We start from the raw sequence: 15,304 nt of genomic DNA on the forward strand, positions 1-15,304 counted from the left end.
GAGAGTTGGACCCAGACTCACACACAGGGAGAATGCCACAGGAGGTTGAAGGCAGAGATGGGGATGATGCTGCAGAAATGGAGGAACACCAAAGATTGCCAGCAAACCAGCAAAAACTAGGAGAGAGGTATGGAGCACATGCTCCCTCACAGCCCTCAGAAGGAACCGACCCTGTGACACCTTGGTCTCAGACTTCTAGACCCCAGAACTACGAGATAACACATTCCTGTTGTTTAAGTCACTGAGTTTGTGCTACTTTGTTATGGCAGCCCTAGCAAACTAATACTAGATAAACCCTTTGGATCTTGGGAAGAGATTATGGAAACTAAAATGGAATGTGTCTTCACTGGATGTCATTGTTATTTTGGGCTGTGGTCAGTCATTCCATAAATGTAAATATTCTATTACTCAATATAGTAGAACGTTTTCCTTAAAAAAGAGGCTATATTTATTTTCTGTATATTAAACTATATTTTAAGTCTTTAAAGGATGCTCTAAGAAGGATGCATTGCTAATACCAAGAATGTCATTAGATATGCTTTATAATCTATGATTTTATTTTATTCCCCAAATGGTTTCATGTTTCTTGACTATGTCTGGAGTACAACACCCTCTCCGGTTTCTGTGTCTTCTCCCACAAGAGCACTGGGCCTGGAGGCAGAGGGCATATATTTGGGTCTTAGTTCCATCACTTTCTGCCTGTTTGATCATGGGCAAGTCATGTCCTCTCTGATCCTTAATTTGCTTGTCTGGAAAATGGGTAAATTAAATATCATACCAAGTAGATATTTGAGTCATTTATTGGGTTGAATGTATTCCCTGAGTTTACTTCATAGTTATGTATTGATGATATATTTAGGTCTTCTCAGGTTCTGCAGACCTGTGTGTAGGGCAATGTCAGTGTAAATAATAAACTACACCTCTGTGGTTTACGTTGCCTCACCTCTCCGGCCTGATGCCCTCGCTGCATGGAAGGACAACTCTAGGAAGCAGAGTGGGCTTGTCTCTAAGAAACGTGTACAAGTGTCCATTTCCAAGCTCTCTTTGTTCCACTGGTGGCTCAGGGACAAGACAGCACAATCCTACAAGGTCTGAGAACCTCAAGAAAAGAGAGTCATTTCTTGTCTATAGGGTGGGGGGAGAGGTCACAGCAGTTCTGTCTTCAGGTCACAGTGGGGGCAGTGGCAGCAGCTAGGGTGGGCTGGCCTGGAGAGAGGGCTCCCTGCCCTCCCTCCCACCAGTGGTCATGCAAGCAGGGTCACATAGAGAGGGACCAGGTGGTGAAGGGTCGGGCTCCCCAAGCATAGCAAGTACCTCTAGGCCTTCAGGCTCCCCAGGAGCTCCCCCCACCAACTCACAAACAAAAACAGCACACAGCTACTTCAAACAACTGCCTGACAACCAGGTCACTTCAGCCAGTGTCCTACTGAAGGCATACATGCTTTAACTATATTAGGGGAACCTAAAGGACTGGCTATTATTCTGAGATCTACTTTTTCTATTCTTTTTGAATGTTATTGAGGTCACATTGGTTTATAACATTATGTAAATTTCAGGTGAACATCATTATATTTCAGCTTCTGTATAGACCGCATTGTGTTCACCACCAAAAGTCCAGTTGCCATCTGTCACCATATATATGTGCCCCTTTGCCCCTTTCACCCTACCCCCTACTTCTTCTACTCTTTTGGTGTTGAAATGTCCTTTCTTCACCATGAAATAAGGGTGATGATAGATGGCAGCATTTCTAAGTCACTCTCCATTGTTTAATTTTAAATTTTCTAGGCCACGAAATCCAAACATCTGAGGATGAGAGAAAGGCGGTCGGCCATTCTTTCTACCCCTTGAAGAGCCTGAGTGGGGGCCTCACTGAAGAGAGGGGTTTAGTTCCTTCTGGTGGGGGTGGGCCGCCAGGGAGGGATCCTGAGGGGTGAAGAGGAAGGCGTTGTGATCTGGTGTGGGATTTAGAGAGAGCAGCCTGATTTCGGTTTGTGAAAAGTGGATGATGAGAGAAGATCCTGGACACAGGCAAAGTCCTTGCCTGGCTTTGGTACAGTCATGGCCCGAGGAAGGAGGGCCCGAAGCAGTGCAGGGCCGTGGGAATGGGAGATGAGGGGCCGCTTTGGCTTTGAGGCTAATTTTCTAAGAGTTTGGGCAAATCTTTCCCCTAAATTGCTGAAGCTTATCTGCCCTTTTGTCTTTCCATAATCTCATTAAAATAAGGAGGCTACCCTTCAGGACAATCTTTCAAACAATGGGACAGAAAAGAAAAGGGTGCAATTTATGTTCCACTTTTTCTAAATACAAGCTTTTTTCTCCTTCTGCCAGCCAGACTAGTCTGTTTTGGCAAGCTTCCATGGGTAATAGCTGCTTTCTCCATTCTGTATTCACAGATCGACTGTATTTAAACTCTAGTAATTATCAGATTTCTTTGTGTCTGCAGATCCCCCGCATCTGGCCCTAATGCAAATCACATCATGGTAGTTACCAGACATGATTGGTACAAGAAGGGATGCTGAAGATTTGCATGGAAATGGGCAAAATTAGTCTTGTCAAAGGGCTTCTAAACCTAGGCATGAGAAAAGGCAAAGCAGGGGAGTGCACCCAGCTCAAAGCGCGGGCACTGAGGTTGACATGCACTTGCTCCTGTGAAACCCACGTAAGGATAGTGTTTGCGGGTAAGTTACTCTGTTGAGTAAGGGCCTCTTAAGCATGCTCAGCCATAGTACGGAGGCAAACGTCTACTGCATTGGATTGAGTTTTCCTGCGCGTGTTCCAGTATAGGGCATTCCTATTGCCCAATTTGAGGAGAAAATATTTACTTTCCTCTCCTCGGTCTATACCAGTCTTCCTTGGTAGACTAAGGTTGGTCAGTAACGAAACTGTTGTGTGGGACAGATGGAAGGGTGAAGCCCTCTGAATCAAAGGCCAAGAGCTTGGGGGCGGTCCAGTGGCACAATGGTTAAGTTCGCACGTTCTGCTTCTCGGCGGCCTGGGGTTCGCCGGTTCAGATCCTGGGTGTAGACATGGCACCACTTGGCAAAAGCCATGCTGTGGTAGGCATCCCACGTATAAAATAGAGGAAGATGGGCATGGATGTTAGCTCAGGGCCAGTCTTCCTCAGCAAAAAGAGGAAGATTGGCAGTAGTTAGCTCAGGGCTAATCTTCCTCAAAAAAAAAAAAAAAAGGCCAAGAGGTCTCCTGTAGCCTTGCCTGTTCTTAGCAAGCTGGCCAAGACTGAGCTTCTCTTCTCAGTCTTTCTTCCCTTTTTCCCCAGGCAGTGGCCTGGTTAGCAACATGTGCAGCAAGGCCAATAACCCACAGTCCCTCCCCATCAGTGTGATGATCTTAACTTTGACAAATAGAAATGGCAAGCAATAGGATATATTGGAGTATATGAGGAAGCCATTTGGTGTAAACCTAATTCGGCCTGACCTTGTTTTTCCAAAAGGGCCAGACTGTGGCCATTGAGCACCCATTGTATATCTGCTTTCAAACGTTTCCTATGGCAAGAACAAAGGCCCTTGAGATAAAGGTACAACTTCCCCCACATTGGCATTTCCTTAAGGATAAGAATCTTTCCTTAGGCTGGGAACTGATTGCTGTGCTCGCCTGTGACCACCCAGCTCAGGACAACAGAGCTGCCACCCTGCTGTGTTCACCTAGACAGCAGACCTACCTGCTCTTTCCATCAATCACTGTGCCGACAGAGCAGTCTCGTGACTATTGTAAAAGGGACATTTCAATCATATGTGAAACATTCCTGTTTGGGGGTATATAACCACTCTGTGCACCCCACTTCTTCTGTGCCCTTTCTTCCTTTGGGAAGAAAGGCCCTGGGCAATGGTCCTCAGAGTTTAGCTCAGAATAAACTCTCCCAAATTTTCATTTGTAGATTGGTTATGGATTATTTTCGTCGACAACTTTCAATGGCTTTCAATGGTTTCCTTCAATACTGTGAGGGAAGCATTCATTTTACCTCCTCATTGCTTCCCAAGGGTCCTTGGGGCTTTGGGGGATAATGAATTTTATGATCCTCATGGTGAAAGAAACTTTTTGTCACCAGGGTAGCAGGTGAACAATCTAAAAGGTGGAATAACTTTAATAAACAAAGTGTGTGTGTTGGAGGGGATACAACATAATAATGAAGAGCAGAGGCTCTGGAGACAGACCACCCGGGTTTCAATCCCAGCTCCACCACCAACCAGCTGCAGGCCCTTAAATAAGAGCCTTGCTCCTAAACCTCCATTTGCTCATCTGTAAAATGGAAATAATAACAATGGTTTCTACCTCATAGGATTGTGCTGAGGCTTAATTCAGATAGTCCAAATAAAACCCTTGGCACCATGCCTAGCATGATACAAGAGTGGGGACCGTCCCTGTGGGAGCTCAGCATTGCTCCCCAGCAGGCAACCAGCCCTCAGCCTCCACACCCGCAACATGTCACAGAGCAGCTGCCATCACCAATACCTCCCTCAATGAACAGATGTGAGAATGGGATGGGAGAATGTACGTCAAGTGCCAAGCACAGTGCTCGGTGCAACGTAGATCCCAGTAAATAAATTCCCAGCCCTTCTCTCCCCTAAAATGCCTTCCTGATTCCCCTGAAAGCACTGTGCGCACCACCCACCCTGCTCCCAGTCCTTTCCAACAAGAAACTTGGGACTCTATGAGCAGCTGAGCATGTGCATTTAAAAACCACCTCTTCTATCTTCCCTTCCTCTTGGCAATGGGCGAGGAGCTAGAGTGCCTTTCTTTCCCATTTCTCCATCCAAGTTGCAAAGAAGTCTTTTTGCAGTCGCTTAGGAGAGAGAGTGCGAATTCCAATTAAATAGCATGAGCCCCAGGGCAGCGCATTCTCTCTTCTGAATGCAAGCAGAAGACATGGCAATAACCAGCTTATGGTTCTTAGGGACTTTCTGGACTTGCAATTTTTTATTTCTTTTATTTGAAACCCATAAACTCACAGGGTTTTGCTGAATTCAATGTCCAGACAATGCCCTGCCAGTACTTAACAGCAAAGCTACACGTTATGTTATCTGCACAACCTCAGGAAGCTCGTGCTAAGGTTGGAAGTGTGCTAAAAATGATTCCTGGGTGTGTGAAATGGGATTGCCTTTTGAATAAATTTTCTTTAACTTCCATGGTTCAACAGTTGCTGAATCTAATGATTTACTATTAAGCTCCTCCCCATCCCTGCTCCTTTCCTGACAAATGCTGCCTCCTTCTATATTCTGTAGTTGAATCATTTTGTGGACAACATCCATGCAGCCCTAGGAATGGGAAGGTAAAAGTAATTCATTTCATCCCAACATATTTATTTCATCCAGCCTTAAATCATAGGCCAGCATTGCGTGTGCTGATGTCGTAAAGATCTCCCGACGGGACCTGGAGCTGGAGAACGTTTGTGGTCTGCGTAACTCTTTGTGACCTCACAGGAAGCTGCATAAGTCAGGTGGACAGAATGAATGCTGCTTTTCAAATGTACTGTGATTCCTATTCATTTCTAAATTTAGTCCATGGAATATATGCATTAATAACTCTCACAGCCGCGTATTGCTCTGGCCTCTCAGTTGCATATTTCTAGTTGTTCATATGCTCACATATTTTACATTGTGGTTGAAGAATTAGTGCCAGTTAATTTCTTCAGTAAGGAAGGAAAATTAGCAAAAATTAACTGTGATAGTTTTGCAAACTTCTTACCGTCAAAACTAAGATCTTCTGCTTTGGGTGTTTCTGTTTATTAATTCTTTAAGGTCTGCTTGTTTTCCTATAAGAATGAGTAAAAATGCATGCATTTTTTCCATTTCTCAGCAGGGAGCATGACCCAGAAATTCCTTGATCATAGGATACCCTGCTCCCAGCCTGGAGACTCCTCCTGGACTTTGGGGTTGTCTTCCTGTCTCCTGCCTGCTCAGGACCCCATCTGGGCCTCTGGTCTTACCCTCATACCACTCAACATCGTGCGGACTAGTCATTCTAACCTTATTGGTGTCCCCCAGTTAGATCATTGTCCCACTTAATCTCTGACTCAGGGTCCACTTTATATTTGTGGATAGAAATACTGTATGATCGCAGATGGGCTGGTCATAGAAGCACTAACACAATCACATGAACAAATGCCCAGGAGAGAAACTGAAGGCTGAATTGCTGCAGCAGCTGGAGCCTGTGTCCATAGAGAGGGAACCGATCTGGAAGAGAGCCGGCTGCCCAGTGGGTGAAGGTGATTCCTGTGGTTCAAGTGCAGGCTCTGAAGCACACCTGGGTGGTGTTAACTCCTGGCTCCGTCACTTTCTTCCTTGCGACCTTGGGCAAATTCCTTAGGTAACCTTGTCTACAAAATGGGGATAACCACAGACATCCAACCTCACGGGGTTGTCACAGGCGTTAAATGAGAATATCCATGTAAAACGATAGAGTGTCCTTAGTCGACAGTATGCACTCAAATGTACACTTTTGGTGTTAGTATCATCAAATTAATATTGTCATTGTTATATAGTGCTTTTAATTCAACTCTCTCCAATAGCAGACTTTAATTAGTCATCTATCTGCCAGGTGAATTCATTCATTCATGTTTCATCCAAGGTTTATTGAGCATCTATGTTCCAGACACTCTCCTCTAGGATACATCAATAAACAAGATAGAGATCCTGATATCGTGGAATTTATATTCTAGTGGGAGGGAGACAGACGATAAACAATAAACTTAATAAATAATATAATATAATAATATAAATGCTATGGGAAAAAGAACAATTTGAGCAGAGAAAGGGGGATGGTGAGTCCTGGTGGGCAGGTACGATCAGCAGAGGCCTCACTGAGAAGGTGACGTTCGAGCAAAGACTGGCAGGGCAGAAGGAGTTAGCCAGGAGGCTATCTGGGGGAGGAGCCAGCACCAAGGCTGTGAATGCGAATGTGCCCTGCATGTGTGAGGGCAGCAAGGAGGCCAAGGGGCTGGAGTGGAGTCAGAAAGGGGGAGCTGAGGCTTTTCCTCCAAGTGTAAAGGGAAGCACTGCAGGCCTTTGAGCAAGGAAGGGACTGTGTTTTCATCCACAGACGGGCCGGGTTGGGCCGCCAGTTCCTCATTTCCAGCCGGTGTTAATTTCTCCCAGTGGTCTTCATCCTGTCTAAAAGGCCTCAGCATCTTTACCAAGGTTTTGCCTTAACCACACACTCACGTGGGCCCAACGCCTCTGTTGTACCTTCATGTGATTACACTTCTAAGACAAGCCCTAAGTGAAATAATTGGCCTTTAGATAAACAAACAGATCACAATTTAGGAATCCTCTAAATGCTGCTGTCTCTTGTGGATGTCAGCCAGTGTGTAGTTTTTAGCAATACTAAACACATCATTGGAGAGACATATATATGCACAGTCATGGAGAACAGTTCTCTGTAATATTGTTTCTGAGTTTAAAACACGGGATTCTGTGGAAACCTTTTTCCCCTCTACATTCACATATTTCTTGAAAATGCTTAGACTCTTCTCCTTTGCTGACTTGATAATATGTGAGGTCACGTCTCAGTCGTATGATGTGATTTCCTCTGGAGCAGATAGTCAACTTAATTTAGTATGCAGTAATACAGTTATAAACTCAATCAAAGTTTAATGAGGTTGAATTGGATTTAGTTTTTAATTTATTAAGTACGGAGAATTTTTGCTTGGTTTTTGTCTTCATGAAAATTCAGAAGATGAATGCTGCATTAAAACAATGAGAAGTTTCTGTTCAAAGAACGTGGTCTGCTAAAATCTACTTTACAATGAAAAATAAGAAAAACGAGGTAAAACATCACATTGTGATAAATGACACTACCATTGCTTTTCAATGACATTTCTTTATCATTTTGGTCAATGTAGCAATGAAGTTTGCTTGGAAGCAGAGTTGAAGGTTAAGAACTTAGGATAATCAAACACTGGATAGATTTAATGATCAGCTTAACTTCTGTGGGAAGGAAGCTTCCTGTGGGAGTATCAGTTTTTGCTGTTGTTGGGTGGAGGGACTGAAGGCATCTGGTTTCAATTTATTGTCTTCTAAGATAGTTTTCTATTTATTATCATTAATACAATGTAGGTTACTAGAAAGAATATAATAATAGAGCAGATATTCAATGTGTATGGGGATAAATTTGAAAACTAAAATAGTGGTTTCCTCAGTGACCTCTCTAGACATGGTGTAGCAGGGGCCACAAACTGAAAATGCCTTCAGGGGAGTGGCTAGAAATGTAAATAAGTGAAGGATCCAGGGTAAGAGGACAATGGTAACTGACCATCAGCCACATATCTGGGAGGCAATAGGGAGTGGTGAGGACAGTGGTAAACTAGAGAAACATACCCCATCTAAATGGGTCAACACCTTCTCAGTTGACTCCTGCCACTTGAAAACAAAAGCCTGGAGTTGCCAGATCTGATTTTGTAAGAAAAGCCAGAAATTCTGATTTTTATGTATCAAATTTCCCAAGTTTTAAATGTTAGGAGTTTAAAAAAAAAGAAAAGTGGTACAATACTGTGAAAGTCCAACAAAACATGCCTGCAGGCCAAATTCAGTTCACAGTCTGCCTGTTTGTCACATCTTGGTGCCCATTTCAGACAGTGGAACTGAGAAGCAGAGAACCCTTTATATTTGTGATTGGGTTCCAGAAGTCCCACTCCTCAATGCCCTGTGTCTAGAAATCACCTTGTCACAAGTAGCTTTTGTTAGATATAGTACTCTATTGTGCTATGAGCAACAGTGGCTATTACTGGAGTCACAATTGTTATATATAGTGACTGTAAATGTACTAATAGTAAACATACAGAATTCATATTTGTTTTTCCAAATATGTTAATATTTTTACCTTATATTATTTTCCAAAAATAGTTATAAGTTATATAGGAACAAATCTATAAGCCCAGTTGCAGTTCAGAAATCTGAGGCACAGAACAATTAAATATACTACCCAAGGTCACACAAGTAATGCAGTGCCAAATCTGAGATTAAAATTCAGGTTTATTTACTCTGAGTGATGAGTGTTTTTCTGTAGTCTAGACTTTATTATATTTATGTCAGGTTGTTATCAAATTTAACATTGAATCCTACTGCAAGAAAAAAGCATGTATGACATTAATCTGTGGAGAAGTTGAATTACATGCATGACACCCTCCTGGGGGAAATCCGTAATAGGATAAAGGAACTTCTGAAATACAAATCTGTGAAGGTGTGTTCTCAAATAAATTTTGAATTAGTTTTTATAGAATTAATAGGTTTTTTTTTTATTTACCTGTTCCAGAACCATTGCAAGATGAAGAACATCATATTTGTTAAAGAAATGAATTAGCACACAAAAAAAGACATAGATGATGGTTATGTGTCTTTTATTTGTGACATTTCAATTCCTAAGCTCACACAGAACTGATTTCATAAATATCCTTTAGTTTTATCTTGCTTTTCTAATCGATCGAATTGTGTTAGTCTGTTCTTATAACCAAACCCTTACCTTAATCACAAATGGAACTAAAAATATGGTAAGCATTTTTTTCTGAGGCAATTAGAAAAGACACTGAAAAACTTTGAAATTAGAATACTACAAGCTAGTAAAATAGCTTAATTGTCAGATTAGAAATGGACTCTTCCCTCTAAAAGTTACAAAAATCCTTATTTATTCATTGAAAACTTCTTACCCAGAATTAATAACTTACCCAGAAAATAATTGCCTATTATAAAAGTTTTTTTGTTGATATATTTTTTTAAGGCAGGAAAAAAGATACCATTATTTCCAAAACACACTTTGTTTGGCTAATTCTAGGAGAGAATCACCTTTTCATCAAGTGCCAAAATGATCAAAGCACAAATGACAACAGTATTATACAAGTGACACATCCAACTCCTCTGGGTGATTTTGCTTTTGTACACATTTCTTGAAGACATGGCTATACGTTTCCTATGATATTTCTTTTTTTCACAGTGTGATGCCCATGGGGTGTGGAAGTGATGTAGGTTAGAGACCACAGGATGTGATCTGCTTCCACCAATGACCAGAATGACGGACTCCACAAAAAGATGAGAGGAAGTCTATTCAAGTCCCTTAATGCTCTGCCAAGTAGAGAAGTGATTAAATAAAACAAAGCAGCGTAACCTTACGAAGAGTGTTAAAGGTAGGAAGGAAGGAAATTCAAGAAGATGAATCAAAATGGTTGAATATAATAAAGATTTCGTGTGGGCAAATATAACAGGAAATTTATAAATGTATACAAATCAAGTCAGCACTTAGCAAAGACACAATATATGGAGAAAGCATGCAATAATTTTACATGTTCACTGTTGGTTACATCCATAATGCACAGTGACATCACGGAGAGCTTTGGGAAGGTTTCAAGTTGAGCTACAAAAATGTTAGCAATGGGACAACAAGACTTCCAAGAGAATTCTGTCAATGGGAGAACACTAAAGGAAAGAAGGCTGAAGGACGATTGGTAACAGTCTTCAAATATTTCATTGATATGCAATAAAGCTCTCATTTATGATGTTTTTAATGGATATGCAACTAAAGCTCTCCTTTATTATGTTTTCAATTATCTGATATCATTTTTGGATCTTTCTTAATGTGGGACACCAGAAAAGGTGAGCTGAAATTCAAAGACAATAGTTGGGCTCAAGTTGGATGGAAGGATTTCAGATGTTGCAAAGTGTTCAGTGGGTTATACCAAAGGACGCTATAGGAATTCCTGTGCCTGAAGACGTTTGAGAGAAGAATAGGATTTCCACCTGCAACATTACTGATAGGGTTTGGGAGGGTAGAAGGAATGGATTAAGAAATCTCTCAGAGTTGCTTCCATTCATCCTGGCCCTCAGAAATGAGAAAACACCTCAGGAAGAAAAAGTTAACAACCTTGGAAGCAGAAACTGACTCTAGATGACTATGTGTCAACCCATTTTTTTTTTCATTGTCATCCTCCTAAGGAGTAGTTTTAGACATTTTATTACTAATCATCTCCCTATCCCCATGAAATTTTAATACCTCATACATACTTCACATACGTGTATGTACTGTGGCCCTTTGGAGGGCCATGACCCATCATAATATCTAAGATTGCTTCCCCACGCCCCACCAAAAGCAACTTTTGCACCCTTGGGCAATTACCTTCAATGAAAATGCATGCTCTCTAAAATACACCATGGGTCTGAATGGGAGGACAGTGAGGATTGGAGGAAAAAAAGTTATATATATTTCAACTCTGGCTACAGGGACCATACAAATTCTCATCAGCCAGAATACTCATGTATGGCCTGTGCAGGAAACTTCTTGCTTCTCCTTCTCTCTGGTAAATGAGAAGAGATGAATTCTTTGTCACTGCTTTATCATCTAACAGCAATGCTTGTAGTCTCTTGCAGATCCTGGACATCTTAGAGAATGTTAAGAAAGGAATGCACATATGCACAGCCTCACACTCTATAAAATGCAGGTATCCTGAATTCAGAGCTTCATAGTGAATTATGGACCTTTCTAATGAATGGGTCAGGTAGCAACACCTGAACCCACTGATCAAGCTTAATATGAAAACAGACAACTAGACAGTATATGCTTCCTGAAGTGATGCAATAGGAAAGAAATAATATCACTAATGTAGTATTCTTGCTAAAAATGTTTAACCTGGATCTAATAAAGAGGAAATAATCAGAAAAAAATAACAGATTGTGGGACTTTCTACAAAAAACCAACCTGAACTCCTTAATAATGTCAGCGTCGTGAAAGAGACACACGCACACACACACACACACAAAAGCAGAACTCTAATCCATTAACTACAGAGAATGACAACTAAATGCAATGTATGATTCTTAATTGGATCCTGGATCAAAAAAAACATTATAGGGCAGGCCCCGTGGCACAGCAGTTAAGTTCGCATGTTCCACTTTGGTGGCCTGGGGTTTGCCGGTTGGGATCCCGGGTGTGGACCTACACACCGCTTGTCCAGCCATGCTGCGGCAGGCGTCCCACATATAAAATAGAGGAAGATGGGCACGGATGTTAGCTCAGGGACAAGCTTCCTCAGCAAAAAAGAAGAGGATTGGCAGCAGATGTTAGCTCAGGGCTAATCTTCCTCAAAAAAAAAGAGCTATAAATATTTTTGGGACAGTTGATAAAGTATTCTAAAGTTTTACGATGTCTGCAACATATTTTGAAATGGTTCAGCAATAAGAATGTATATTTTCAGAGAAAGAAAAAATACGGAAAATGCTAACAATTAAAAAATGTTAACAATTGATGCACACAAGTGAAGGGTATATGGATGTTCATTGTAATCTTTCCTTTTTGAAATTTCCACTTCGAGATTTCTCACAGTAAAAAAAGTAGTGGATACATGTATTACTCAACTAAAAAACATAGTGGAAAATGAAAGAGAGCCAGCCAGGTTAGGAGGAAGAAGCAGGGTGTCAGTCTCAGAGCCAGAGAGCTGGAGATGCCCGAGGCAGACACCGGAAGCTCCCGTCCTCCATTTATAATGAGACCTAAGTAAGATGTAGTCAGGCCAAAGAGACAAAAATCACTTGTAATGATTTTCTTTAGAATTTGCCAAACAAAGTTCTGCGGGAATAGAAACACTCTGTAATTAAAAAATAAGAGTGGTTTGCCAGAACTTAGCCTAGAAGAGTTGATTAGTGCAATTAGCAATATAACCAGGAGGAAATTGTTCCAAGAAGTTTAAAAAATATTTGGATTTTTAAATTGAGTGGAAATTTCATATGCACAAATAGTTAATAGAAAACAACCTTAAAAAGAATTAATAACAAATGTCTTAGGAGTCTACCATCCTACTTGATTAGGCATTACTGAAATGCAGGAACACAGTCCACTGTTTAATGCAAAACTCCTGTGGTTTTCCATGGTGAGGCGCTTCTGAGTTCCTCCCAGGGCAGGGGCTCCATGCTGTCCTTTCTTGGTCCCACTGCTGGACATTCCCACGTGGTACTTACTGCATATTGCATAGGTCGGGAATAGGGGCTCGTATTTCTCTGTTCTCTGGATCCTTAAGACAATCAGATATTCTTTCAGCCAAAAGTGATACTGGGAAAAATCTTTGCCCATCCTGTCTTCTCAAAGTTACTTAGGAAGCCAAAAAATAAGGGTATATTTGTTGTGGGCTGGAGCACAACAATACGGAGAGAGGTAGCAACATTTGGATTCCATGAGACGACTTTGATGATATGAAGCAAGGGTCGATTTGCTGGGTTAGGTCAATGTAGAATGCCCCGTGCCCAGACAGTCAGCCCTTTCTTAGTTTGGACAAAGAAAGGTTTCATGCTTTCTAGGCTGTCATGGCAGCCATAAATGGCTTTAACACACATTACGTATTAGGAAACAAAATCAGAACTATTTAGTTATTCTTTAATCAGTATTACATTAAAACACACTAATACATTCTTATCTACTTCCCTCCACCAACTGCGATTTTGTCAAATTCCAATGGAAGTACTATTACCCCTAGTCACAGGCTGTCACGGCCACCACAGTTTCGCGCATGAATCAGAGAAGGCAACATTCAACTAAAACTCACTTAGGTTTCAAAAGGCAGGATGTAGCACAGACTGCATTATTCTGTCTACTGGAATAGAAAAATTGGGACGGATGGAAGAAGGACGTCAGCTCCAGCTCCACTGTTACCCGGGCAACTGTGGCACAATGAGAGGCGCAGAAATTAATTTTGTGCCATAAGATAACAGAGCAGCGGAGGGGGGAGCGTGGAGGAAGAGGAAGAAAACATCGGCTGGATTTAGAAACGCAGAGGGACCGTTAGGAAGGCTGTAAATCAATGAGCTGGGCGTTTCAGCTACACGCACCGAATAACCAATTGTACTTTTGTCTTTTTCACTGAAATTTTAGTGTTAGGCAGAGTCAGCCACGACTCCCTCCCATTTCATAAAGGACAAATGCTGCACTGATGTGGCTCAGGGCTTCTGCTGATCCTTCTTGGTCATTTATAACTTCCTTTTATTTCTCTCTCCTGGGAAACAGTAAAAAAGATCTTGAATGGAAGAGGCAAGGAATGGTGTGGTTACAAGAAACACATTCTGTTCAAGGTGAACTGGTAAATCATCAGCCTTATACCAGCAACCACTCTCTTCCCTGTAGGTAAAGCGTGCAGACCCTGTGTGGGGCAGAGACAAGCCCCCCATGGAGTGGTCCCTGATAAAACTCCCAATTAGGGAAACTGTGTTGATGCTGCGGGCTGGATCTCAGGTCTCTGACTTACAAGTTGGACCACAGGATCAAGGCAGGAGCTTTCCGAGACCTGAACACAAAGGCTTGTTATAGAAGAACTTGCTGCGCATCCGGAGTTCCAAAATTCACTGGGTACTTAGAAAACACGTTACAGGAAAGTCGGCCAGCAGACAAGGCAGATAAGTGGAAAACTACAAATAGGTATCTCAGTCTCTAAACCTGAATTCCAGTGAAGCTTAGGCGGCAGGTCACAGACAGGACTGTGACACGCACGGAGGGCAGCGCCGTCTTCTGGAAGATTCGGAGCCGGGAAGGTGGAGGGGCGGTCCTTCTCCCAGCCGAGGTCGGCCAGGTCCACACCTGGGGCTAGCAGCACTCAGACCGCCAAAAGCGTCCGGAGGGAGGGGAGAACGTCTCTCGGAGCCACCGCCACCGTAGCCACCGCTTGTCTCCAACTCGCCCGCTTCTGGAAGGAGGTGCGCCATTTCAGCCAGGGAGCTCTCCCTCCTCCCCGCTCAGGGCTCCAGCAGGAAACAGCTTTTCTCTTTCTTCCGAAGGGTAAGATGGGGCGTTAGTGACACATCCTGCTCGTCATCTCTTTCTGAAAAGCAGAGGGAGAAGGATGGTTAGGAGAAATTGAAAGCAGAGCAACGACTTGTTGAAGGATTGTGAAAAATACCCTGGGGACCTCTGGAGCCTTTAAACACAAGGTTGCAAGCATGGCCCATGAATAAGGCTCAGTATGCAAACGTGTTGTGTTTTGCTTTTGCTTTTTAAAATCAAAACGATGTTTAAAAACTTGGCTAGCTTGCCAAAAATCCAGGTTGCTTGTTTTTTCTGAAATATTGCAAGGGCTGGAGCCACTAAGCAGCTGGAGCTGAAGAATGACTCTCCTCTTCAGAGGGAGAATACGCTCTCCAGTTTGCCCCAGTCCCCACCACTCTCAATTGTCTCTCCAATAGGAATAAAGTTTCACTTACTGGTAGATATAATTGGATCTAGACTGCTGTTTTTCTTAGAGTGGAGAACAATTTCTCTTTACCTAAGTTTCAGTCAAAGATGGAAAAATGAAGGGTAGCTTAAGTGGGTATAAGTCAAGCAAAGC

At 42.3% G+C, this 15,304-nt stretch overlaps 1 protein-coding gene across 1 annotated transcript in view; it reads right to left on the bottom strand.

The window, feature by feature from the left end:
- Window positions 1-9,565: 9,565 nt before the first annotated feature.
- MOB3B (MOB kinase activator 3B) overlaps window positions 9,566-15,304 on the bottom strand; it is a 186,552-nt gene continuing 180,813 nt past the window's right edge. Inside the window, exon 4 of the mRNA XM_044756594.2 lies at window positions 9,566-14,800. Coding sequence (XP_044612529.1) covers window positions 14,771-14,800 — 30 coding nt within the window. The 3' untranslated portion in view covers window positions 9,566-14,770. The remainder of the gene's footprint in view (window positions 14,801-15,304) is intronic.

Source organism: Equus asinus, chromosome 23, assembly GCF_041296235.1.
Source record: "Equus asinus isolate D_3611 breed Donkey chromosome 23, EquAss-T2T_v2, whole genome shotgun sequence".
In the NCBI taxonomy this organism is placed as follows: Eukaryota; Metazoa; Chordata; class Mammalia; order Perissodactyla; family Equidae; genus Equus; species Equus asinus.